We start from the raw sequence: 27,715 nt of genomic DNA, 5'->3' as shown, positions 1-27,715 counted from the left end.
TTACAATCAGCATATATGCAGCTGAATCACTAGGGAACAGCTTAGTGCATCCCAAATTATATTATCAACATTAACATTTTAATGTTTAAACCCTATAGTCATTTTAGCTTTTAGAAAAATGTGTAGATTAAAGAAAGCTTGAGCTTCAACTTCTACAGAAGTATTTTATAAAACACTAATATCTGTACCTTCCACACCTTTTGCTGCAGTGTAGAGTATATGATATAGTGTAGTTTGTTCTTGTGGTTCAGCTGCAAACTTCAGTGTTACTGGAAGATGTCAGGTTTGAATCTTGAGCTTCTTTCCTGGATGTCAGCCCCTCGGTCCATGGCGGTGACTGGGTGAGTGACTCTGGTGATCCAGCAGCTTCTGGTTGATGGCAGGTCTGAGCCTCAGTGAATTTTTACAGCTGGATTCTTCCAGACTTTGGAAAAGTAAGTAAATCTCCCAATCCTAATAATGAAACATGTCTTTCAATCTGTGATATTTCCTCTCAGATCTGACCTGTATTCGATAGCGTATATTGATAATAATTAATATTATAAGAAAGTAATAATATTCATTGGCTTACAGAAAATCAGACAATTAGAATATTATATACGACCAATTGGCATTTTTGACAGTGTGCCGAGTGGAAAATGAAATCAGCATCTCCATAAAAGTTGTCAGGAGAGTGTAATCATGTCATCTGCTGGTGTTGATCCACTGTGTTTTATTATCAAGTCTAAAGTCAGTGCAGTTTTGTTTTCCCACAAAATCTTACAGCACTTTATATCTTACAGCTTCCCTCTGCTACTGACAACTTTTATGGAGTTGCCAATTTCATTTTCCAGCAGGACTTGGCACACTGCCCACACTGCCAAAAGTACAAATTGTTCTTATATAATATTCTAATTTTCAGAGACACTTATTTTTTTTTTACATTTTTTTTTTATTGGCTGTTACAAGCTCTGGGGAAAAAATAAGAGACCAACTAAAAATGATGAGTTTCTTTGATTTTACCAAATTAAAAACCTCTGGAATATAATCAAGAGGAAGATGGATGATCACAAACCATCAAACCACCAAACTGAACTGCTTGAATTTTTGTACCAGGAGTAAAGCAGCATAAAGTTATCCAAAAGCAGTGTGTAAGACTGGTGGAGGAGAACATGATGCCAAGACACATGAAAACTGTGATTAAAAACAGGGTTATTCCACCAAATATTGAATATTTCTGAACTCTTAAAACTTTATGAATATGAACTTGTTTTTAAAAGCTCTGCATTTGTTCGTAGTTTCAGCTATTATTACAGTATTTTTATTTGGAATTTGGGAGGAATGTTGTCTGTAGTTTATAGAATAAAACAACAATGTTCATTTTACTCAAACATAAACCTATAAATAACAAAATCAGAGAAACTGATTCAGAAACTGAAGTGCTCTCTTTTATTATTTCCAGGGCTTGATTTATGTTTGCCTCTCCCTAATCAAAAACACTACTTACCTTCTTAATTACTGCTGTTTTAACAGACATACAGGGGGTTGGACAATGAAACTGAAACACCTGGTTTTAGAGCACAATAATTGATTGTGGTGACGGACAGTTCTGGTGGAAACAGGAGAGTTGAGCTGCACATTGAATTCTGCGTGATTTGATCAGCCGTGGTTTTATGTTTTTTATTGGATACAATCCGGGTTAGCACCCGAACATCCCTTTCAGACAGCTTCCTCTTACAGCGTCCACAGTTAATCCTGTTGGATGTGGTTGGTTCTTCTTGGTGGTATGCTGACATTACCCTGGATGCCGTGGCTCTTGATGCATCACAAAGACTTGCTGTCTTGGTCACAGATGCTCCAGCAAGACGTGCACCAACAATTTGTCCTCTTTTGAACTCTGGTATGTCTCCCATAATGTTGTGTGCATTGCAGTATTTAGAACCTTCGCACTCTTCACGCTCTTACTGGTGCCATGTGCAATTAATGATTGATTAAACATTAACCACCAGGCTGCTCCAGTTTAGCCATGAAACCTCCCACACTAAAATGATGACGGGTGTTTCAGTTTCATTGTCCAACCCCTGTATCTTAGTAGAGCTGGCATGTTCTCAGCATCCATATTACATCTCTTGACCTGAAGCCACCCCCCTCCATAAGTCCTGGACGTCATCTGCTCTTCTAGAATCTTAGCTTTCCAGAAGAATCTTAACCTCTCCTCCATCCTGAGTTCAGGCCTTTGGTCACCGGGCCCGGCGCTTCTTCTTCCAGAGGATTATTCTGAAGACTCTGAGGCGGGTGGAGGATTAGCCCAGGCAGATTAAAGTGGCCATCCTCAACCTGCTAATCCCACCATCTGTCAGAAAGCAGGCCAGGCTCACCGGAGCTGCCCCACGCCAGCCAGCCAGCCAGCGCCTTCTACAGCCCCTTAATTAACAGAGTGCAGAGGACTTAACTCTCTCTCTCTCTCTTTTTCTCTCCTTCTCTTTCTGTTCCCTCACTTTTTCCCCCTCTCTCCCACACTTAGACCAAAGCACCAGTCAACGTTCTCATCGTCTACAAGAACTACTTTGTCCAAAATCTTCAAAAAAAAAAATGGAGGAAACGTATCTACTCAACCATCCCGGAGTGAAGAAGAAGATCCTGAGTGGAGGCCGAGGTCCTCTTCCTCACTTCCCAAACGGAACAAAGGTAAGACGTAACATTTGATTATTTAAGCTCACCTATATTGTGGTGTTTCAATGTTTGTTTCACCTTCTCTTTTTCAATGCGTTTTCTTTATATTTTCATGACTATTTACATTGTAGATTCTCACTGAAGCATCAAAACTATGAATAAACACATGTGGAGTTTTATGTACTCAACAAAAAAAGCTGAAACAACTAAAAAACATGTTTTATATTCTAGTTTCTTGTAAAAAAATAGCCTCCCTTTGCTCTGATTATTGCTTTGCACACTCGCATCATTCTCTCAATGAGCTTCTTCAAGAGGTGGCCACCTGAAATGAAAAGTTTTCCAACAGTCTTGAAGGAAGGAAGGTGTTCCCAGAGGTGTTTATTAGCACTTGTTGCTCCTTTGTCTTCTTCACTCTGTGCTCCAGCTCACCACAAACCATCTGGATTGGGTTCAGGTCCGGTGACTGTGGATGTTCAGCTCATTTTTTGTTAAGAACATAAAACTCCACACGTGTTCATTCATAGTTTTGATGTTTCAGTGAGAATCTACAATGGAAAAAGTCATGAAAATAAAGAAAACGCATTGAAAAAGAGAAGGTGTGTCCAAACTTTTGGCCTGTACTGTGTATTTCTGTGTAAAGTTTGACGAAAAACTAAGAAATGCTAAAGAAAAACTAAAGAAATGTTCACTGTAAGCCTGGATAAGCCTGAATTTACTTTAAAAAATGTAAGGAAACAGGTTGCCTTAACTTAAGTTTTCACTACCCATTACTTAACTTTTTTAGCATAACTTAGAACTAGGGGTGTGCCATATCGTATCATATGTGACAATATTGCCAGAAATGTTTTATATCACACCCCTAATTATCACATAATAGTACTACTTTTTTGCCGTTTTTATCAAAAGAAAAATTCACACGGTTCTCATTTCCCATTATATATTACTAGTATCATGACATTCTGGATCATTGACTTCTGTGAGCCGTATCATATTGCATGCAATAATAAATTTTTTAAATCATTTTTCTAATTCAGTGTTTTGTCATATCGCCAAAAGTATCGTTCTCGTGAAAATACCATGAAATATTGTGATATTATTTTAGAGCCATATCGCCCACCCCTACTTAGAACGTCAAGTTATTACAACTAAAGGGGAAGTTGATTTATTTGTAAGGTAGCCCAGGGGGAATCACTACACACTGATGGTGAGTGTCCCGATACGGTCGTTGTAAAGAGGGCTTTGCAAAAAGCACAAAAATACAGAATCTCTGAAAGCTTTTACACCGGAGTTCTCCTTTAAATGGTAGGAATAAATGGTGGAGTGATAAATGAGATGAAATGTTAACGAGACGTTTGTTCCTGGATGAGTTTTAGTGTCTGACAGTTTACATCCATTAAAGTCTGTTGTAGATGGTTTTTATTGGTTGGTGTAAAAGGGCTCCTTAGGTTCGGTTTGGTAACACAACATTTGGGCCGTAAAGCAGCAGAAGTTTGGCAGGCGGCGGGTTCTGAACAGTGGCAGAGCCGGTTCCTCTCCCCGCTTGCCGTGTCCAGCCATATGGCCTCGGGCCTGGAGATGATGACAAACATTTTCCACGACAATGCCAAGATTAATCTCTCCGTTCAGCAGCTGTGTGCCGCCCCGCGTGTGTGCAGAGTGTGGGCATGCTCTCATTCTGTCGAGCTGCCCGTGTCTCGCCCGCGTCTCGCCCGAGTTCAAACGGACAACGCATTAAAATGACTCATTTCAGCGACGGCCACGTCCGGCCAGAAATAACTTACTCTAAAAAGAGCAGCGAGACCGGCGGCGAGAGAAACAACAGCACAACTCGTCACGACCCACCACGGCCCACAGATTCACCAGACTACCAATCACACCATACTTATTACAAACTAGTTTTGGGTTTTTAAAATATTTTATATTTTAGATTCTTAGATGATCAGTTTTGCACATCTTGGCTGCATTTCCTCAGTCAGTTTTATGAGGTAGAGTCACCTGGAATTCAGGCTTTCAGTTAACAGCTGTGCTGAACTCATCAAGAGTTAATTAAAACTTACATTTCTTACCTCTTAATGTGTTTGAGAGCATCAATTGTAAATAGGGTTCGGCGATATGGCCCTAAAATGATATCACGATATTTCATGGTATTGTTCGCGGTAACTGAACTCTTGGCGATATGACAAAACACTGAATAAAAAAATAAAATAAAATTAAGAATACACTACTGTCTGCAACAAAATAAGTATAAAATTTTATTATTGCATACGATATGATATATTATGATATAGCACACCCCTAACTGAAATATATATATATATATATATATATATATATATATATATATATATATATATATATATATATATATATATATATATATATAAATACAATAATTGTTTTATTAGATGTGTAATAGAAGTCAATGATCCAGAATGTCATGATACTAATAATAATAATGCACTCCAAATATTTAAATCTCCATATATCCAGGATTAAAGTAAAATAAATGATACTGGACAGATATAATCTGTCTCTAGTAGATATATAATGGAAAATGAGAACAGTGTGAATTGTTCTTTTAATAAAAACAGTAAAATAAAAAGTAGTACCCTAATGTGATCATTAGAGGTGGGTGATATGGCACCATATTTCAGAGTATAATATCGTTCATGATTTTCAAAAATGTTGATAATATTATTGTGTTTGATACAATATTGCACACCCCTAGCTGTAAAGTAGTGAAGAGGTAGAGTTACAGGTATACAGTGAATAGTGAATATTTGAGTAATGTTCGAATCCAGGTTATGAGAAGCAAAAAACTACTCAACTAAATGAAGAAAAAAATGAAGGTCAGTCAATCTGAAAAGAATAATTTCAAGAAATCTCAAAGTATTCTCGAGTGCATTCACAGCAAAGACCATTAACAATGTTATGATGAAACTGGCACTCATCAGGGCCGCCCCAGGAAAGGAAGAGCAAGAGTTTCCTCTCTTGTACAGAATAAGTTCATTTTAAGTTAAGAGCTCCTTAAATAAGAGCATCTAAATGCTTCTTTACAGAGTATTTTGGTTTGTTTAACACTTTTTTTAAGTTACTACATGATTCCTCATGTGTTCCTTCCTTGTCAATAGATCACTTCAGACACATTAAGAGACAAGAAATTCAAGTAATTAACTCTTGATGAGTTCAGCACAGCTGTTAACTGAAAGCCTGAATTCCAGGTGACTCTACCTCATAAAACTGACTGAGAAAATCCAGCAGAGATGAAGAATGGTTGGTTCTGGTTGGTTTAACACTTTTTTTTTTGTTTATTACATACCGTATTTTTCGGAGTATAAGGCGCACTTAAAAACTTTTAATTTTCACAAAAATTGACAGTGCGTCTTATAATACGGTGCGCCTTTTGTATGGATTTTACTCGTCAGGTTGTAAGGAGCAGTAAACACACACTCCGTGCAGCGTTATAGAGAGTTTCAGTGCTATACAGAGTCCAGAGCCGTGCAGCTCCGAGGCTGAGCAGCAATAGCATTAGCTAGATGCTAACCGCTAAGCTAGCTAGCTTATTCACTGAGATCAGTATTATCTAAATTTTACTCGTCAGGTTGTAAGGAGCAGTAAACACACACTTTGTGCAGCGTTATACAGAGTTTCAGTGCTATACAGAGTCCAGAGCCGTGCAGCTCCGAGGCTGGAGCAGCAAATAGCATTAGCTAGCTTATTCACTGTTCAGAGATCAGTATTATCTAAATTTTACCCGTCAGGTGTAAGGAGCAGTAAACACACACTCCGTGCAGAGCCGTGCCGCTCCGAAGCTGGAGCAGCAATAGCATTAGCTAGATGCTAACCGCTTAGCTAGCTAGCTTTTTCACTGTTCAGAGATCAGTATTTTCTAAATTTAGCACTTTTAATACTGCTGGAGCAGTATTATTAGAGTTAGATGCTAATCGCTAAGCGTTCACCGTTCAGAGGTGAGTTATCGGCCTGTAAGTCTGTGCTGCTTTGCCTGGCTAGCATTAGCTAGATGCTAAGCGCTAACTCTCTCAGAGGTGAGTTTTATCAGCCTGTAATCTGCTTGTTTACCGTGTTAAAACAAGCTACGGGGGACGAATCGCTAGCTAATATCTCACTGTCTTACCAGAACACGCAGGATTACTCAGTGTAACGCTGTCGTTTAAGTTTGGGTTAACTTTACTAGTTTAGGTGACTAGCTAGCGTGCTAGCGGATAGCTATGCTAACGCTGGTGCAGCAAGCCTTAGTGGACATCTGGAAATCTAAGCTTACTGTAAATAAACTGAAGCACGTTACTCACCCAAATAAACAGTTTTCAGGAGAGGAATCTGTGTAGATTAATATCCAGCACTCGTTTGACTTTGAAAGAGCTAACGTTAGATTTGTATACTGAGACGCTCCACCGGCAAGCGACCACCCCCGGTGGGGGAAGGGAAACATGGCGCCACCCCTGTTCACTTTGATATAGGCACCCTTTCTAGTGTCACTTAACGCGCCTTATAATGCGATGCGCCCTATGTATGGAAAAATAGCAGAAAATAGGCGTTCTTTGATAGTGCGTCTTATAATACGGTGCGCCTTATAGTCCGAAAAATACGGTAATTCAAATAGGTTTTTCTTTATTTGGATGACTTTGGGTGAATCTACAATGTAGAACTTTTTAAAAATAATGACCAAACTTTAGTAGATTTCAGAACAATGCTCTAACACCCCAACCCTCTCTCTCTCTCTCTCTCTCTCTCTTTTTCCCCCCCCCCGAATAGCTGGTTTTCCACTATCAGACGCTGCTGGATAACTTCGAGAGGACGGTGATTGACGACAGTCGCAGAAATAAGCAGCCCACTGAGATCTTTGTGGGGAAGATGTTTAAGATGGAGGTGTGGGAGGTGCTCCTGACCTCCATGAGGGTCGGCGAGGTGGCCGAGTTCTGGTGTGACGCCATCGTGAGTCCAGTTACAACAATTAATCTCCACCAACACTCCCACACACACACACACACCTTCATCCCTTATATCACCCAACACCACCAAACCCCTCCTCAGAAACAGAGCAGGGAGTTTAAACAGGATGATAATTAGCGCTCACATAAGGATAGAGAGTTTCCTCATTATTATACATATGAGACAACCTCGCCTGGCCTCCTACACTGATGATCTATTAACATATTAATACATCTGCTAATTATTATTTCACTTTTTTAGTACATGACAGAATAAAGACAATTAATATAATCCATCTGCAATTATACTGGATTAATTGGGAGCAGATGCATTAAAGAAAGTTAAATGAAATCAAACAAACATGTACAGTGGTGTAAAAAAATTTTTTTTTTGCCATAGTGATATTTTTCTGCTGAACAAACAAACTTTATTATCAGACAAATATAACCCAAATAAATATAAGAAGCATGTTTTTAATGATAATTTCATTGGGACCACTTTAAAACAAGAAAAACCCTCCCTTTATGAAGGGTTTATAAATGGTTTACAATGTATTTATTAATGGTTATTAATTAGGTTGTAAATGCCTTAAAAATCATTAATAATCAGTTATAACACATACATAGAAAGGGCAACAATGACCTGTTGTTTGCCAAATAATGAACCCACAGCCATCTATATTGTTGCCCTTTCTACGTATGTGTTATAACTGATTATTAATGATTTTTAAGGCATTTACAACCTAATTAGTAACCATTAATAAACTAATTGTAAACCATTTATAAACCCTTCATAAAAGTGGTACCATTTCATTTATTAAAGGAAACATCTGCTGGTGTTGATCCACTGTGTTTTATTATCAAGTCTAAAGTCAGCGCAGTGTTTTATGGAGATGTGGATTTCATTTTCCAGCAGGACTTGGCACACTGCCCACACTGCCTCAAAAGTACCAATGGTCTTATATAATATTTAAATTTTTTGGGACACTGATTTTTATTTTTTTTAATTGGCTGTAAGCCATAATCATTAATAATATTCCAATAATCATCAACAAGAATATATCACATTTTAACTGAATTACTGAAATAAAGTAACTTTTCAATGATATTCAAAATTCCTAGGATACAGTATTATGTGTACCACTTCAGTTTCTGAATCAGTTTCTCTTATTTTGCTATTTATAGGTTTATGATTGAGTAAAATGTTCTACAGACAACATTTCTCCCGAATTCCACATAAAAATAGTCATTTAGAACATTTATTTGCCTTTATTTACAGAAAATGAGAAATGGCTGAAATAACAAAAAGATGTAGAGCTTTCAGACCTTAAATAATGCAAAGAAATATTCATATTCATAAAGTTTTAAGAGTTTAGAAATATTCAATATTTGGTGGAATAACCCTGGTTGGTTTTTAATCACTGTTTTTTTCATGCATCTCGGCATCATGTTCTCCTCCACCAGTCTTACACGCTGCTTTTGGATAACTTTATGCTGCTTTACTCCTGGTGCAAAAATTCAAGCAGTTCAGTTTGGTGGTTTGATGGCTTGTGATCATCCATCTTCCTCTTGATTATATTCCAGAGGTTTTTAATTAGGTAAAATTAAAGAAACTGTATAATAATGGATTTATTTAATGTATTTTTTTTTTGTTGCTCAGCACACAGGTTTGTACCCCATCGTGTCTAAAGGAATGCGGTTGGCCGCTCAGGGTAAAGACCCTCTGGAGGGGCAGAAGCACATGTGTGGGATGGGCAACGTGTTCACCTACCACTCCACCGGCTTCCCCGAGCTGGATGAGCTGATGAGGGAGCCGCAGCCGCTAATCTTCATCATGGAGCTAATCTCGGTACGACAGGTGTACACACACACACATAGAATACAGGCCAAAAGTTTGGACACACCTTCTCTTTTTCAATGCGTTTTCTTTATTTTCATGACTTTTTACATTGTAGATTCTCACTAAAGCATCAAAACTATGAATGGACACATGTGGAGTTTTATGTACTTAACAAAAAATGAGCTGAACCTCCACAGTCACCGGACCTGAACCCAATCCAGATCCAGGTTTGTGGTGAGCTGGAGCACAGAGTGAAGAAGACAAAGGAGCAACAAGTGCTAATAAACACCTCTGGGAACTCCTTCCTTCCTTCAAGACTGCTGGAAAACTTTTTTTATTTCAGGTGGCCACCTCTTGAAGAAGCTCATTGAGAGAATGATGCCAAAAGTGTGTAAAGCAGTAATCAGAGCAAAGGGAGGATACTTTTTATAACTAGAATATAAAACATGTTTCCAGTTATTTCACCTTTGTGCATAAAACTCAACATGTGTTCGTTCATGGGGTAACACTTTAATTGGATGGTCCATTTGATGGTGCTCAACTAACATTCAACTACATGTCTGTTAAATGCAGCTAAACTGAAAGGTGAAAGTAAATGATTCTCTATTGAATAAAACCCTACATTCAACTCTAACCCAAACTCTAATCTATACATTTCAGGATTGGGTTTAGAGTTAGATTTAAAGTTAAGGTTAGGGTTAGATTGTAGGGTTGATTAATGGTTAAGGTTAAGTGTAGGGTTAGATTGTAGGGTTGATTAATGGTTAGGTGTAGGGTTAGATTTTAGGGTTGATTAAGGGTTAAGGTTAGATTTTAGGGTTGATTAAGGGTTAAGGTTAAGTGTAGGGTTAGATTTTATGGTTGATTAATGGTTAGGGTTAGGTGTAGGGTTAGATTTTAGGGTTGATTAATGGTTAAGGTTAGGGTTAGGTGTAGGGTTAGATTCTAGGGTTGATTAAGGGTTAGGGTTAGGTGTAGGGTTAGATTTTAGGGTTGATTAATGGTTAGGTGTAGGATTAGATTTTAGAGTTGATTAATGGTTAGGGTTAAGTGTAGGGTTAGATTTTAGGGTTGATTAATCGTTAGGGTTAGGTGTAGGGTTAGATTTTAGGGTTGATTAATGGTTAGGTGTAGGATTAGATTTTAGAGTTGATTAATGGTTAGGGTTAAGTGTAGGGTTAGATTTTAGGGTTGATTAATCGTTAGGGTTAGGTGTAGGGTTAGATTTTATGGTTGATTAAGGGTTAAGGTTAGATTTTAGGGTTGATTAAGGGTTAAGGTTAAGTGTAGGGTTAGATTTTAGGGTTGATTAAGGGTTAGGGTTAAGTGTAGGGTTAGATTTTAGGGTTGATTAAGGGTTAAGGTTAAGTGTAGGGTTAGATTTTAGGGTTGATTTAGGGTTAGGGTTAGGTGTAGGGTTAGATTTTAGGATTGATTAATGGTTATGGTTAGGGTTAAGTGTAGGGTTATGTTCTATTTTAAATCATTTACATTCAACATATAGTTAAGTTGCAGTTAACAGTCATTTAGTTGAATGTCAGTTAAGCATCAACTAGGCCATAAAATGGACCATCCAAGTAAAGTGTTACCGTTCATAGTTTTAATGCTTCAGTGAGAATCTACAATGAAAATAGTCATGAAAATAAAGAAAACACACTGAAAAAGAAGAGAAGGCGTGTCCAAACTTATGGCTGTTTTACACCGCAGTCCCCGTCCTCCACCTACAACAGATTTCTGCTGCTGCTCAAACCTCTCACGACCGGCACAACAGCCTGCCAGCCAATCAGGCGGCACACACAGGGGAGACACAGCACACACAGCAGCAGCTTCCCGTCCTCAGCCAACTGTGACGGGCACCCCGCCAGTCCTCTCACAGTGTTCTCTGTGTGCCCGCTCAGGTGGGCGACCCTCTCTCGTACCACCGCGAGTCCTGGCTGATGGAGAAGGATGAGAAGATGCAGGTGGTTCCTGCTCTCCATCTGCAGGGTAATCAGCTGGTGCGGCAGGGCCGGTACCGCGAGGCCTCCGAGAAATATAAGGAGGCCGTGCTGCTGCTCCGGGTGGTGCAGTCCAGGGTAAGGATGGGTAATAGTTGTACCTTAACCCTTTCAGACCCTGGGTCAATTATAATGGGCAGCATGTAGTTTATTTAAATTTTTTTATCTTTTTTTTTTGTACAGAAAACGAGACCTGCTATTCATCAGAATAAATCATAAACCAGCCAATAAAACAGTACCTTAGCCCCGCCCAATGCACTTAAAACTGAAACACCTGGTTTAGACCACAATAATTGATTGTCCCGACAGACAGTTCTGGTGGAAACTGTCAAAATATTTTAATATGACTTTCAGGGTTTGTACGGTCATTAAAAAACCTGGAAAAGTCATGGAATAAAAAAATCAATAAATAGGAAATTCCAGGCCTGGATAAGTTTTGGAAAAAAGTCATGAAAATTTGGTCTACAAATCTTTGTGTTTCAGTTTATTGATGGAGAAAATCTATTTGAGTTAATGCAGTAATTTAGACCAAAACAATGGAGCTCTCAGGATCTGAAACACATTTTATTATTGAAGATTGTGTGTCAACATTTTTATCAGAATAATTTTAGACCTACTATAATCAATTTGGATTATAGTTTTAGTTGATGTTTGATTTTATTGTTTATGTCTGCACTGATATTTTAAAAATCATGATCATGAAAATTTGCCTTGAAGGAAATGTATTGGTGGAAAAGTCATGAAAAAAATCAAGGAAATTTATTGGTTAAAAAGTACATGAAGACTGAATAAAGTTCATTTACCTTCAGGGGACATTACTTAAAGCCATTAAGAAAAACAACTTAGGCCTGTAGTGCACAATTTTTAAATTGTAAGGAGTAGAAAGTTCAGATAATTGTGTGAAAATGTGAAATAATTTCTCCAGTACAGAGTGTAGATAACCTAAATTTCTACTTAACCTTCTAGGAATTTTGCTCTACAAGGGCCTGGTGTCCTCTTATGAGGCCATTATACTGCCACCTAGTGGTGGCAGAAGAGTTAACACGTTACACTTTCCATTTTGTTAAGAAAACATAATGAACAGTAAATACAGTAAATTTTGTTTTAAATTTAAGTTTTGCACTCAGGCTAAAAATGCTGCTGTGTTCAGGCACAAAATACATGTTTTTTGACATTATTACTAATTGCGACTTCATTGTGTTCAATCAAAATATAAAACCAAAGTCCTCATATGTGGACATTATTTTTCTCAGAAACTAATGTAAAAAAAAGTCTTTTTGCACATTAACAGGTGCCAATCAGGGTCTTAGGAGGTTAAGTAAGATAACGAGGGTTTATACTTCATTACTTGACACCTCTGATTAGTGATAATAAGTGTCCTAATGTGTGGCTGGGTAATTGGCCTCACAAATTGGAGAGAAAGGGGATGAAATTAGAAAAAAAAAGGAAATGTAGCTTTGCATTTTTTTCCCAGACAAATAATTTAGCTGTAGAATATTCAGTGCATATTTAGTAACTATATTCACAGAGCTTTAATATGGTGATGTTTGGCTCTGTGCAGGAGATGCCGGGGGACGAGGACTATATTCACCTGGGGAAGCTCATCATTCCTCTGGTTCTGAATTACTGTCAGTGCATGCTGGAGCTGGAGGAATACTACGAGGTGATCCAGCATGCCTCCGAACTCATAGACAAACACAAAGGTACGATTTATACCGTACGTCTTAATAGCTGACTGTATGTACTGTATTTTTCGGACAATAAGGCTCTCTCAAAATCCTTTAATTTTCTTCAAAAATCGACAGTGTGCCTTTTGCATTAATTCTGATTGTGCTTACTGATCTCAAACTGATTTTATGTGGTTTACAGATTTAAGAAATCTGTCCAAATATTCTAGTATGACTTTGGTAAGCTATAAAACTGCACTGCTTGATGGATTGTTGGAGCATTACTGCTATTGTAGCATAAAGGCCATTTTAATCAAAATACTGGAAATCTAAGCTTACTGTAAATAAACGGAACCACTTTACTCACCCAAATAACATTTTTTATAAGAGAAATGTGTGCAGATTAACATCCAGGATTTTTTTATTTTCAGTTTTGGTGTAATTACTGCAGAATTACAAGGGTCCCCTTTTATCACCCATCCTAATTTCTGCTTAAAAAAAACTATATTAAATGGAAAATATATTAACACAATCTTTTATATGATAATAACAACTCTTAACATGATATGGGTGGCTGATACTATGTGTAATAAAGCATATTTTCAAATCGCTGGGCTTCGATTTAGGCATCCTTAGTAGTGTACTGAGTAGTTGTATAGGGGTATCCAAAAGGGTGTAAGTAGTGTGTTTGACTGTGTGTGTGTTTGACTGTGTGCCCAGATATGGAAGGGCACTGTGCTGGGTCAGTTCCTCACTGCTGGATTTAGTCCTCCAGGTGGACAGCCTCTTATAACAAGCGAAATACGGGAATTTTGTCAATTTTGTGCAATGTTGATATATATATATATTATATAGCTGTATTACACACAGAGTGATCTATTTTAAGCGTTAATTTATTTTATTGTAGATGATTATAGCTTAGAGCCAATAAAAACCCAAAAATCAGTGTCTCAGTGTCTCAATGTGAATATTATATAATAAGACCAATCGGTACTTTTAGCAGTGTGGGCAGTGTGCCAAGTCCTGCTGGAAAATGAAATCTGCATCTCCATAAAAGTTGTTTTCAGCAGAGGGAAGCTGTAAGATATGAAGTGCTGTAAGATTTTGTGGGAAAACAAAACTGCACTGACTTTAGACTTGATAATAAAACACAGTGGATCAACACCAGCAGATGACAGACATGTCTCTCTAAACCATCACTGATCATCAGTACATTTTACATTTCATTTGTAAATCAAGGGAGCAGAGTATTTTCAATGATATTCTTATTTTTATTACATGCACCTGTAGGAGTAAGGCACTTTTCTCTCTTTTTCCACACTAAAATGAGTTCAAATAAAGGTACGTTTGAGTTTACACTCCTTTCCTTAGGGACGAGCCAACATTGGTGGAGAATGCGGGTTGGTCTCGTGGCAAATTTGACAGAATGGCAGACGAACTTGGCTTCATTTCCGTTGAAAGTAAAGGATGGAATAATGGCGTGAATGTTTTAAACACTGCAGCAGATTCCCTATCACAAATTACACAAACTTTTACCAGTTGTTAATAATATATGAAGGCTGGCGGGGCCTATAGCTGCAATTACGCAAAGAAAATGAAGTGAAATGCTCACAGCTGGCGCTCAGTCTCTGTTTAGCCATATTAGCATCTGTGGTTTGGTGGTTTATGGGCTTTTGCTTCTCAACAGTTCACTATGAGTCCGTTCGGGTTGGGCCACACTCAGTCCTACACAAACTCTGCATCTTATTACATGCAGTTAATCTGGAAACATTATTTTTTATTTTTCTTTATTACTAAATTGACAGAGCCTTGTGACAAATTTAGCAGTTTTATTTTGTAATATAACAGAAACACTTACTCTTACTGTGGTCAGAAAGTGGATTACCTTTTATTTATATATTATATAGCTTTTATATTATATTAAATTACATTATTCTCATTTCAAAAAACATTAAAACTACCCTGAGATGTTATAATACAGTAAATAAAGGATCCAGGTTGTCAGCTATAAATTAAACTACACCATTATTTCTGTCCCCTTTCCAAAAATACAGTTAAGTACCAACATTTAATCCATGATTTATTAACAGAATATTGTTGTAATTAACACAACTGTTCTTTTAAGGAATTCGTAAAAGTGTATGAATGACTGTATGCCCAGATATTGATTGGCACTCTGTGCTGGGTAAGCTCTTCAGTGCTGGATGCGCTCCTCCAGGTGGACGGTTGTTTCCGGTTGAGAGTATGCTGTGCACGATTGGCACTTTAGCAATGCTTTTTCTATCATGGGGGAAGCAGTGGGTGGCAGTTGCCCCTCTTTCCTCCCCCTTTTGTGCAAAACAAAATAAGACTTAAAATAGTTACAATTTTAATTATCTGTTTAATATAGAATATGTTTTCAATGATAATTTGTAGTCCATACAATATTTCTTTTTTTTTTATTTCTTTTTTTTGCCATAATTGAGGGCACTTTAGCTGAGCTTTTTCTATCATGTGGGCTCCAGGGGGTGGTAGTTGCCCCCCATTTCTCCTCCTTAAGTCTGACAATGTTTTTGTATTTATCCTTTGTTAATGTTTTTATCATTTATTAAAGTACTTTATAGCTTAACATTTGCTCCATCTTATAGTCAACAGTTCCTAAACTGTTAGGTCATTAAGACAGTGGCATTGTTTTTGTCTGATTATCTTGCCTGCAACACAAAATATGACCTAAAAATAGTTACAATTTTAATTATCTGTTTCATATAACAATTTATAATTTAAAGTTAAAGAATGTGTTTTTACTGGTAATTTGTAGTCCATACAGAATTTCTTTCTCTCTTTTTTGCCACCATAGAGGGCACTTTAGTAATGCTTTTTCTACCGTGTAGGGTCCAGGGGGTGGCAGTTGCCCTCCCCCCCAGCCACCCCCTTGCAATTATTGCGTTTTCGAGTTAACCAGTGCTTGTGTATAACATTAATATTGGGTCTTCTGCACAACACAAGCCAGGAAACTGGCATCATACGCTCTCATCCCCCTCATCCCAATCTCATCGAGTTCTACGAAATCAACTTTCCTCGCAGTTTTCCGTCTTTTTTCACTTTTCCGCTCACTCGCTCTCCGACCAGCTTTATCCCAAGTGTCATCCTCACTTTGTCGTCTCTCTATCAGTTTAAATCTTCTTTCTCTTTTCACCACTTCCTCTGCGGATTGTCTGCAGAGCCGGATTCTCCTGCAGCATTATTGCCGGCGGCTACAGAAGAAAAAAGCTCTATTTAAATGTTGGCAAAATGAAAGATTTAGTGCGAAGTGAGATCAAATGGAACAGGAGCGCTGCAGCGCCATCGGTGGGGGGATCTGCACCAAGCGCCCGAGCCCACTCAGCACAGAGCGAGGATTAAGAGTGTGTGTGTGTGTGTGTGTGTGTCCTACTTGAGTGGGATAAAGTGACATGTATACAGGATTAGGCCCTGTGGTATGTTTCCTTCGTACTATAAAAGCCTTATCTTCACAATAACAACACTACACACAGCAGAACAATGCAGTGATTTGTGTACCCGCTGTACCCACGGTGCCCGCTGTGCCCACACCGCCCCGGGTGAGATGCTGCGGCCTAAACAAGTTAGCTGTGAACAGATTTTATTCCCATTTTACGCCACTGTAACGCTTAAATAGTGTTAGAAGTGTTGGGATTGTACTCGATTGTACTAGCAGAATCTCTCTGCTAAATTTACTAGTTGTATAATAAAGAAGTAGAAGTACTTCACTATCTTCACTACTGTACTTAAGTACTAAAATACTGTATCTATATACTCTGCTGGAGTATTATTTTTACTTCACTACAGTAGTTAAGTTTTTTAAGCATTTTAGTACTTAAGTACAGTAGTAGTGAAGTAAAAACAATACTCCAGCAGATACAGATACATCATTTTAGTACTTTAGTACCAATATGCTGTATCTGTATTTACTAGAGTATTATTTTTACCTCACTACTACTGTACTTAAGTACTAAAATGCTGTATCTGCACTCTAATGGAGTATTATTTTTTTCTTCACTACTGTACTTAAGTGCTTAAAGGGAAGATTTAGCTTAGCACAACACCTTTAGGTAAAAACACCTTGCTGAACTGTCAATATTCTACAAACCAATGCTGTACAAATAATACTCCAGTAGAGTATAGATACAGAATTTTAGTACTTAACTACAGTAGTGAAGTAAAAAATAATACTCTAGTAAATACAGTATTTTAGTACTTAAGTACTGGAGTATTATTTTTTCTTCACTACTGTACTTAAGTATTTGAAGGGAGGCAGGATTCAGCGGAACGCCTGGTTAAAAACACCTTGCCGAACTTTTAGTATTCTCCAAACCAATCAGTGCGAAGTATAAGAAGATGCAGCACACATGGGTTATTAGGACAAGATGTAGTAAATAATATGCAATACTTTTTATTCATTTATTTGTTATTACTTTAATTACTTTAATGATTATGGCTTTTTGTCTTATATTTGATAAACCAACTCAAAAGCTAATTTACAAGTTCCGTTCTGTTTCTTCTTTCTCTACAGACTGTGTGAAAGCGTACTATAAGCGCGCGAAAGCGTACGCCGCCGTGTGGAGCGAGAGAGAGGCCAAGAAGGACTTCCTGATGGTGTCCAGCCTGGACGTGACGCTGGCCAGACTGGTCCACAGAGAGTTACAGCAGCTCTCTGAGAGAATGAAGGAGAAGTACTGGGAGGATAAGGAGCGCTACTGGAACATGCTGGAGGAGAAGAAGAGCGGAGAGAAGGAGGAGGAGGAGGAGAAGGAGGAGGAAGAGGAGGAGAAACAGGAAGCTGAAGGTCCGACTGAGAGAGAGGAAGAACCTGGAGAGAATCTGAGTGAGAACACTCAGGTATCTCCTCAGCAGGAGGACGGAGAGGAGACGACCTGTGAGGAGAAGAGCCCAGCGGCTGCTGAGGAAGAGCCGAGGGCGGAGGAGCCGAGGACGGAGGAGCCGAGGACGGAGGTGGAGGAGAGAATGGCGGCGCTGATCGAGGGTAAAGACCGGCAGCAGATGTTGAGGATGATCATGCTGCTCCAGGATGAAGGAAGTTTCCATATTAAAGAGAGGAACTTTGAGGTGGCCATGACTAAATTTAAAGAGGCGCTGGATTATGTGGACTATATTCAGACCAAGGTGAGTGTGCTGACTTATAAACATCTATTAATCAATTAATTAGGGATGCAGCGCAATATTACATCAAAAAATTGGACACATACAGCTCTGGAAAAAAATGAAAGAGCACTTAATCATGAGTTTCTTTGATTTTACCAATTTGAAAACCTCTGGAATATAATCAAGAGGAAGATGGATGCACCAGGAGCAAAGGCATAAAGTTATCCAAAAGCAGTGTGTAAGACTGGTGGAGGAGAATATAATGCATGAATTCAACTGTGATTAAAAACCAACCAGGGTTATTCCACCAAATATTGATTTCTGAACTCTTATAACTTTATGAATATGAACTTGTTTTCTTTGCATTATTTGAGGTCTGGAAGTTCTGTATCTTTTTTGTTATTTCAGCCATTTCTCATTTTCTGCACATAAATGCTCTAAATAACAATATTTTTCATTTCATTTTACTCAAACAGCAAAGTCAGAGAAACTGATTCAGAAACTGAAGTGGTCTCTTAATTTTTTCCAGAGCTGTATGTCTTCATGTAATGTATTCTCCACATTGTAGATTAATATTAAAGACATTAAAACAATTAAGGGTAACATATTAATTGTGTTACATTGTGTAATCAGTGATCCAACATGTCAAGCCAACTCTTGTCTGTCCAAGATAGGAGTAAATAAATATTATATTAGCTTTTAACATACATTTTTCCTTTAATGGAAGCACAGACACTAACTTTAAAGGAGAACTCTGGTGTAAAATGGACTTTTGGTGTATTAAAACATGATAAAAAATAATTACCTTTGTTGAATAGCACACCTCCGCTCTCCTGCAGCTTTCTGAGATCCAGTATTTTGTGCACTTTACCCAAACAGGCTTTAGCATGAGTAAGATGGGGCATATTTTAAAACTGCATTAGAAGTTTATTAAAAGCCACTGCTTGCATCCCATGTTTTACTATTTGAGCTCGATAGTTGTTGACTTATTGTGACTTAAAGTTAAGATGGCGGTGCTCTGAGACTTATCTACACTATGGGATGTAAATGGTGGTTTTTAATAAACTTCTTGTGCAGTTTTAAAGTTCAAAATGCCTCATTTTAAATGTCGGAGCTCTTCCGATTTTATCAGTGAGGTGTGGAGCTATTTGAGCTGGATAACAGTGTAAAAAGCTATTTTTCTGCAGGGGCAAGACACTTCCCTTTTCACTCATTCTAAAAGCCTGTTTTGGCGAAGTGCACAAAATCCTGTATCTCAGAATGTTGCAGGAGAGCAGAGGAGGGCTATTCACACTAATTACTCTTTTTCAAGTTTTAATACACTATTTAAGTCCATTTTACACCAGAGTTCTTCTTTAAGCACACATTCTCTTGTTGTTAAATTATGTTAAATAATTAGCAATACCTTAATTTCAAAGTAAACACATGAAACAACCTTTTGTAAATGTAATTATCATTTATTAAAGTAATTTACAGGGTAAAGCTGTTGCATCTAATGGTCAACAGATCCACAAATAGCCTAAATGTTTGATAAAGCAAAATATTTAAGTGCTGTCCTATACGTTTCCACAAATTTTAAGTTATAACAATTTTAGTAAATTTGTAATGATGATGAATTTAATAATATATGTATGAAATCCATGTGGTATTCATTTAATTCATTCAAAATTATTTATATAGTAAGTTTTACAACAAAAAAAAGTCACAAAGCAGCTTTACAGATAAAATAGGTCCACGCCTCTTTTATTAAGAGGAGGAAACAAGACTCAGTCATATATGCTGTAAAACTGTTAAATAAAGCTTAATTATGTATTATTCATTTCTTAATTTAATTGTAATTCCACTTCCTGAAATGTGGCCTGTTTCCTAAAAATAAGCAGAAGAGAAATTGTATATTTTTTATATACAATATTATAAAACAATAATATATTATTTACTTGACGTTGCGTATTCTGTGACGGTATCGTTGGGCGATTGCTGATGCAGTAGTGATGTATTGTGCAGCTCTAGTGTGAACACTGTATCTGCAGCAGAGCACAGAGAGAACAGGGATGGATGGAGCGCTGCCTCAGCTGCGTCTCAGGGGAGAGAGCGGTGTGATGATCCTGTAGAAAAGCATATAGACAATATCCCTGCAGGGATTTAAGCAATTCACTGCTCACCCAGCTGCTGTGTGTGTGTGTGTGTGTGTGCAGGAAGTGGAATATAAAGGTGAGGACTGGGAATCTCTGGAGAAAGTTCGGCTGCCGCTCACTCTGAACCTCAGTCAGTGCCGGCTGGAGCTCGGGGAACATCAGGAGGTGATCCACCTCAACAGCAAACTGCTGAAGAACCATAAAGGTCAGTCTGCAAATCCTAGAATACAGCCGGGTCAATGACCTATCACAGCCGAGGACGCGTCTGATCAGCAGTATTGTTTTCAGGGCCTTTGGTTTCCCTCTTGGATTCTATCTACACATACCTGGGTTTCGCAAAATTCAGAATTTAATTCAATTTTAATTCAATACCACTTTTAAGGTTGGCAGGTCTGAATAAATCTGGATGGGAGAGTGAATACTTTGAGCAATAATGAGTATTGCAACTTAATTATTGTAGTGTCTCAAAGTGTCCCTGACAGCAAAGCCCAGCCCACCTTAAATATGTGGGTCATTCTCTATTTGTAGTGGGAATTCAAGTGGATATATTTAAAAAAATCTTTTTAATTTGTCCCAGAAACAAACAACCTTAAAATATCAATTAAACAACTCCACTTACCAAATGTGCAAAATTCAGAGCTTAATTCCAAATAGATTTTAATATATTTTAACATAAAATGAGTTTTGGACAATTTGTCACTGGTGTTATCCCATCTTGAATAATTAATTTTTTCATCAATTTATTTATTTGTAATTGAAATTACAATGTGATATAGAAATTCCATTTAACTTAACATGTTACCAAAGTATGTTTATACACAAGCACTGAAAATATAATATAATATACAAATATAAAGCGATCTTTCTTTATACTTAAAGGCAACTTCCTATACTATTAAAAAAAAATAATAATAAAATAATGAAAGGCCAAAAACATCACATGGTAACATCTGTGACACCACTGACATTTTAGTTAAAATGGAGGATTTTGTGAAAAGCCTGCCTCATTGACCATGTGTAACTACTTAAAATCAATGAAATAAAAGACATATATGGTGATATATTTGATAAAAAAAAAAAAAAAGTATATATATTTTTAACAATTAAAGCACACAACACCAGTGACACAAAGAAGTTATGTGCTACTTGATTAAGATAATTATCGTCGAATTTTAAAAAATAAAATAAGCAAGTACGGACTCACCTTCTCATGCCTTGAGATGCCTATTCTTTGATAACCTGTGACCCAATGAATACCAAAATCTTTGTGACAAAAATGTAACCAGAGCTATTTTGCATATGTAAAATATGTGCTTTTAAAATATGATTTAAAAAAGGAAAATCAAAGAAATCATAAGGAAAATGTGTTTTTAATCTTCGGTTAACTGTGGAAATGTATATACTGACTCTTGGAATTGTCCCTAATAGGGGTGGGCAATGTTATATCGTATTATGTAATATATCGTATGCAATATATCGTGACACAGAAATATCATGATATTAAAAATCCATATCGTGATAATAGGGCTGTTCTGTCTTAAAAGTAGTTTATTATTTACTGTGAAGCTTTAGGTGTATTTATTGTATAATTGTTTTAGTTTGCAGTTTATATGCATGCACTAAATATTCTGCAATATATTTTGCTGCATTATATTATTTTATGCTATATTATTTATTTTGCCACATTATGATTATACTGTTACACTATTATACTATATTCCTGAAATTAATTAATTATTTTAGTTTTCCTATATCGCCAAGTATATCGTTATCACAAAAATACCCTGAAATATCGTGATATTATTTTAGAGCCTTATCGCCCACCCCTAGTCCCTAATATTTTAGGCTTTTTTTTTTTTTTTTTTTACCCTCCAACCTTTGTGACATGGTTTCCCCACTCCAAATGGAGGATGACGCATGTGCGATTCCACACCGTCCAGAGGGGTTTAGCTTAGCAATAATATTCTACAATAACAAGCTAATGGAAGATGAGACTTGTAGTTGCTGATCTATATTTGGGCTGAGGACTGAAAGACTCTTAACCGTGACCGTCTCCTCCTCCAGCGGAAATGATGCGAGAAATAAGCCTCACAAGAGTAACATTTAAAATACCAGGTGTGAACAGGGCTAAACATGGAGACGTACCGGTTTTCCTACCTGCTGGCGTCAGCTTGGAGAACGATGGGGGGGGAGGAAAAAGGCTAGAAAGAAAAGGAAGCAGCAGCATGTACACATCTTCCTCCCTCAGCCCCAGCCCCCCTCCTACCCCACGCGCAATTTCGTAGCGAACAGGGTAATTACAGTTTTCACTCACTTCACTCTTTAGAGCAATACAGGCCCTTCAGCGGCGTGTCAGATGCAATATGCTGCATGCTCCTTCTTGGCCGCCCTGACTGGATGTTTCATTCGTCAATCCTTTGCTTTCCCAGGAAGTTTAAACCACTTGCATCACTCGCCGTATCGATTTCTTTTTTTCCTTACTTTCCCCTGGTAATTCCATCCAGCAGCCTTGAGTAAAAGAAAAGAGGAAAAAAAAATAGTAATGTTTTCTTTAACCTGAATTATTTATCGTGAAATCGATGTGTGGTTGGAATTTTCACTCTTTCTTTGTCTCTCTCTTTCTCACTTTCTGTCCCTCTCAAAGACAATCTGAAAGCCTTCTATCAGCGAGCTCGGGCTCACTCGGCCTTGTGTAACGAGGAAGAGGCTCGGCGGGACTTCGACAAAGTTGTGCGTCTTGATCCCAAGTTTAAGCCCATCGTGCAGCACGAGCTGAAGAGGCTCGGGAAGACTCTACGGACCAAGCATGCCCGCGAGAAGAAGAACTACTGGGCCAGCAGTCAGGAGAAGTGGGAGAAGAAGGCCCTGGTGAAGAGGCAAAGCAAGGTCGAAAAGAAGAAGGAGGTAAAATGGGCTGACGAGAGCAAAACTGCCGGCGAGAGCTCGGCGGTGCTGGTCAAGGATATCTGTGGACGAGCTGAATTTGCTGAAACGTCCGAAACTACCAACTCTGACAAAGCAGAGGAAACCAGCTCCAACCTGCCAAACGATGAAGAAGAATCGGACAAGAAGACAAAATGCTTCAATACCGAAAATACTAACCTCCAGGGGACGGGAGAAGCAGATGTGAATAAGCCTGTGGATGAGGACAGGCATTCAGACCAACCTAAAGACGGCAGCGACGCCGATCTGAACGATACGGTACAGAAATCGCCCACAGACACCGTCAACGTCAAAGAGGTCGATGAAGTCAACAAAGACTTTCAGACACTTGCACAGGCTGATGAAGAGGCTGATAAAAACAGCAACACAAGCCAAGCAAAGAGCACCAATGATGTTAAAGAAGAGTCCATTAAACCAAGAGGTACCAAGAAACCAGGCTCTTCTGGTGGTGCAAAGGGAGTAGCACCACTAACAGCAGGACTGGCTCAACCAATCAACAGGCCTGGAAGCGCTGGAACCAAGAAATGCAAGACGACACAAGGAAAGAGCACAAGCGTGAAAACGCCTTCTAAAGAAGCTTCAGCTACCTCTAGTGCTACGTCCAGAGCACCGGCTGCAAAATCCACCACTGCCAAAAACGTAAAACGCAAACCTAAATAAAGTTGGACGTAGACTGAGCGTAGGTTGGACTAATGTACCAGTGGTAGGATTGTAGTTTTCCATGACTTTTGCCATATCCTAAGGTAAAAGGTAAAAATAAAAGTGTCTACTGCATTCAATCTAGATATGACTGTAAATTTGCTTTTCTCTTCACATGGGCAATTCAAGCCAGACACTGCCGGTCACAATCATTGATTAGATGTATTGGGAATCACAATTTGTAATTTATATATATTTTTTTGTTTTTCTACATTGTAAATGAATACTAAAGTCATCCTGACTATGAAGGAACACATAAGGAATCATGTAGCAATTTAAAAGTGTTAAACAAACCAAAATACTCTTAACTAAAATTATCTGGGGAGCTGTTTGTTAACTTTTGGTTTTTGAGGCTGGTAACTCTGACAAACTTATGCTGTACAACAGAGGAACTCTTGCTCTTCCTTTCCTGTGGCAGTCCTGATGAAAGCCAGTTTTATCATGCACTTAAGGATACTTTCAAAATTCTTGTTTTTTTTTTTTTAACTTTTCTTTATTTAGTTGAGTATTTCTTGCTTCTCATAATCTGGATTAGAACATTACTCAAATATTCACTATTCACTGTATACCTGTAACTCTACCTCTTCACTACTTTACTTTAACTGATGCTCTCAAACACTTTATTAAGAGACAAGAAATTCAAGTAATTAACTCTTGATGAGTTCAGCACAGCTGTTAACTGAAAGCCTGAATTCCAGGAGACTCTACCTCATAAAACTGACTGCGAAATTACAGCAGAGATCTGCAAAACTGATCTTCTGTAAAATATAAAACATATTCTGGCTTGTTTAACACTTTTTTTCTTTACTGAAATAATTACATATGTTTTTCTTTATAATTTGGACAACTTAAACTAGGTTTTAGACTGGAACATTGTTAGTATTGATACCGAACCACGAAACATGATATGTAATATCATGATGCTGCAGTAAATAAATACTTTACCTACCCTAAAACCTCTACGCCATGCTCTACACTATGATAATGATGAATTATATGATATACAGCATTCCCATGTATTAATTAACATCACTTACAAGATGACGCATCACATAATGATCCATTTACACACTGTGGTCCCATGACTCGTCATTGGCACGTCGGTGTATTTGCATAATCTCAGGGATGTACATACGAATACAGTATCCTGGAGCTCTCAATCAGGAACGACAGACGTACAGCTGTATAACAAATACAAATTTATTTCTTTGTACACAATGAGTAGAAAGCAGCCAGTAACTTATTCATTTTTAAAAAGCTTTTCCTTTCACAAACATTTTTATATAAATTAAAAACAAGGGAAACAAACAGATCATGTATTATGGATGTATGTATTAAGGGGAAACAAAAAGAAATCATTGGAATAAAGGTGCATTACAAATCGATAAACACTCGAACGCTTTAGAAGAACGTGTGTAATTATCGGGAAAACGATGATGAGACGACGCAGGACGAATGTAAGTAATGTCACAGGTTAAAGAGGTTAAATCAATGCCCAGAACGAGGCGGCCGACCACAGGCCAGCGCAGGAGTCGTGACCTGCAGGTCTGCTACTTTCAAAACCAAAATAATGAGCAGGGTCATTAGTGGAGCTAAAAACAGCACGTACAGCCCTTAGCGACCGCGCGTACTACCGCGTCAACCCGAGACCGTACACCACTTTAGTCATGCTACACATCCCAGAGGCTACGGCCACCCGCGCCGACCCACTGAGATTCGTTAAATCCTGTTTTATAAATGACTCAAAAAAGCTTCTGCGGTGAGGAGCTCGACTTTAGCTTTGAGGTTCAGCTCGAGGAAAGATCATCGTTTGATACGTCTGGAATCGTCTGGAGTTTTAGGGCACACGTACGTATCTAGGCCTGTCACGATAATGCCATAATATGATAAAACCATGATGCACTGATGCGATAATAAGAACAATACTTATTGTTAACTTCAATAATGGCCATTATATTTAAATGAGCTGGTATGCTCAAAGATCACTTCCTAAAATAATCGCCTAATTGATCACTCTGATCACCCTCAGCTGATCAGATTATTTGATTCTACCTCTTTATGATAATTTTCTATGTTTTGAAATTGTGATTAATCTTAAGACTTTCAATTTTTAACTCAAACTTTTACAAAAAGTTTTATGAAACCATTTTACCCAATTAGAACAATGGAGAATGAAGATATAACCCTGCGTTCACACTGGCTGGCGACAAGTCCCTCGCATTGCCCCGAGTTTGTCAGCTTTCCAGGTAATGTTTGGCCAGGTAGCACGGACGTTAATGTAGCAAGTTACATAGGGAGTCATCAGCTGCGTTCGTTAACTCTTCATTCATTTAATTCCTGGAATAATCAGTGGTTATAATCCTGCTCTGTTGTGTTCAGAACCGTTCACACTGCTGAGGAAGCTTTACAGAGGAGAAGGTTGAGATCTCGAACCCTGTGTCTGTAAAATTGGTTTAAAGAAATTGTTCTGCCTATAAGTGTACAATCTTGATTCACCATGTCAAAATTAATTTGCATACAGTTGAAAATCTCAACTCTGTCGCTTGGAGCTTTGCTGCTCTGTGTCTGGATGCTTGGGTGATTGGTTGCTCTGCACTTCGGTGCACTTGACGCTTAGTGTTCGATATTATGATGCTTTGGCGCTCTATCTTTTAACACTTACGCTGTCATCTGATGCTTTGGCGTTCTATCACTTAACACTCTGTTGCCTTGGCGCTCTATCACTTGAAGCTCTGTTGCCTGATGTTTTGGCGCTCCGTTGTTTTGGCGCTCTGTCACTTAAGGTTTTGAGGCTCGATGCTCTGTCACTTTGGCGCTTTATCATCTGACACTGTCGCCTGATGCTTTGGCGCTCTGTCGCTTAACGCTTTAACGCATGATGCTCTGTCGCTTTGCCATTCTAACAGTTGACACTCTCTTGCCTGATGCTTTGGCGCTCTATCGTTGACGCTGTCACCTGCTGCTGTGGCACTCTGTCGATTAATGCTCTGTTGTTTTGGTGCTCTATCACTTGACGCACTGTTGCCTGATGTTTTGGCGCTCTGTTGTTTGCACGCTTTGGCGTTCGAAGCTGAGTCGCTTTGGCGCTCTATCGCTTGTTACTCAACACTTTTGCGGTCTGTCGCTTGACACTCAGCCGCTCGGCACTCGCTTGATGCTTTGCTGCTCTGCTACTTGGCACGGCTACAAATCGGGCCCTCCTATTGGAAATAAGTTGTGACCTGTCGCTCTTTCACCTGCCAGTGTGTGAACACAGGGTAACACCCCTATTATCTAGCAAAACCAAAAAATGAACCCCCTTTACAAAATAAAATTCAAAATCGTTTTTGAGAATCGGTACAGTATTGCAAAACTAAATATTGCACACCTGTAGTCAACATCACTAGTTATCGTGACAGGCCTGTGTGTATCATAGCATAGCGTGTTTATTTAAAAAAAAAAAAAAAAAACGTGACACATTAATGTAAATTATTTGCTACCATGTCCGATGTTCATTTCTGAAATCAAAGAGTACAGTATGTCATTTCCTGTGCCAGTCTGCTTCAGGACAGTAATATAAAAGTATGAATCTGTTTGAATTATTACTACTATTACGACCACAGATAGAAAAAAGAAAAAAAAAAGGTATTTCCTGCAAATGTAATGGGATCTGACGTATGAATTAAATAGATAAAACAATAAATGATTAATAAAA

General features: G+C 38.2%; 1 protein-coding gene across 1 annotated transcript; it reads left to right on the top strand.

Annotated features, from left to right (window-relative positions):
• Positions 1-932: 932 nt before the first annotated feature.
• On the top strand, positions 933-27,715 carry LOC103044419 (golgin subfamily A member 6-like protein 6). Its single transcript, XM_049484134.1, has 8 exons — positions 933-2,667; positions 7,426-7,605; positions 9,262-9,450; positions 11,340-11,516; positions 13,000-13,141; positions 17,655-18,265; positions 20,440-20,584; positions 23,024-27,715. Exons 1-8 carry the CDS (start codon positions 2,572-2,574, stop codon positions 23,980-23,982), a joined length of 2,499 nt encoding a protein of 832 aa, XP_049340091.1. The 5' UTR covers positions 933-2,571; the 3' UTR covers positions 23,983-27,715.

Source organism: Astyanax mexicanus, chromosome 10, assembly GCF_023375975.1.
Source record: "Astyanax mexicanus isolate ESR-SI-001 chromosome 10, AstMex3_surface, whole genome shotgun sequence".
NCBI classification, from domain to species: Eukaryota; Metazoa; Chordata; class Actinopteri; order Characiformes; family Acestrorhamphidae; genus Astyanax; species Astyanax mexicanus.
Note: the sequence above shows the minus strand (reverse complement) of the source record. Positions and strands in the feature narration are given on the sequence as shown.

Coding starts and splice junctions, on each gene's coding strand:
- LOC103044419 (XM_049484134.1), top strand. CDS start 2,572: ATGGAGGAAACGTATCTACTCAACCATCCCGGAGTGAAGAAGAAGATC. Junction 9,451..11,339: donor TCATCATGGAGCTAATCTCG/GTACGACAGGTG, acceptor GTGCCCGCTCAG/GTGGGCGACCCTCTCTCGTA. Junction 11,517..12,999: donor TCCGGGTGGTGCAGTCCAGG/GTAAGGATGGGT, acceptor GGCTCTGTGCAG/GAGATGCCGGGGGACGAGGA.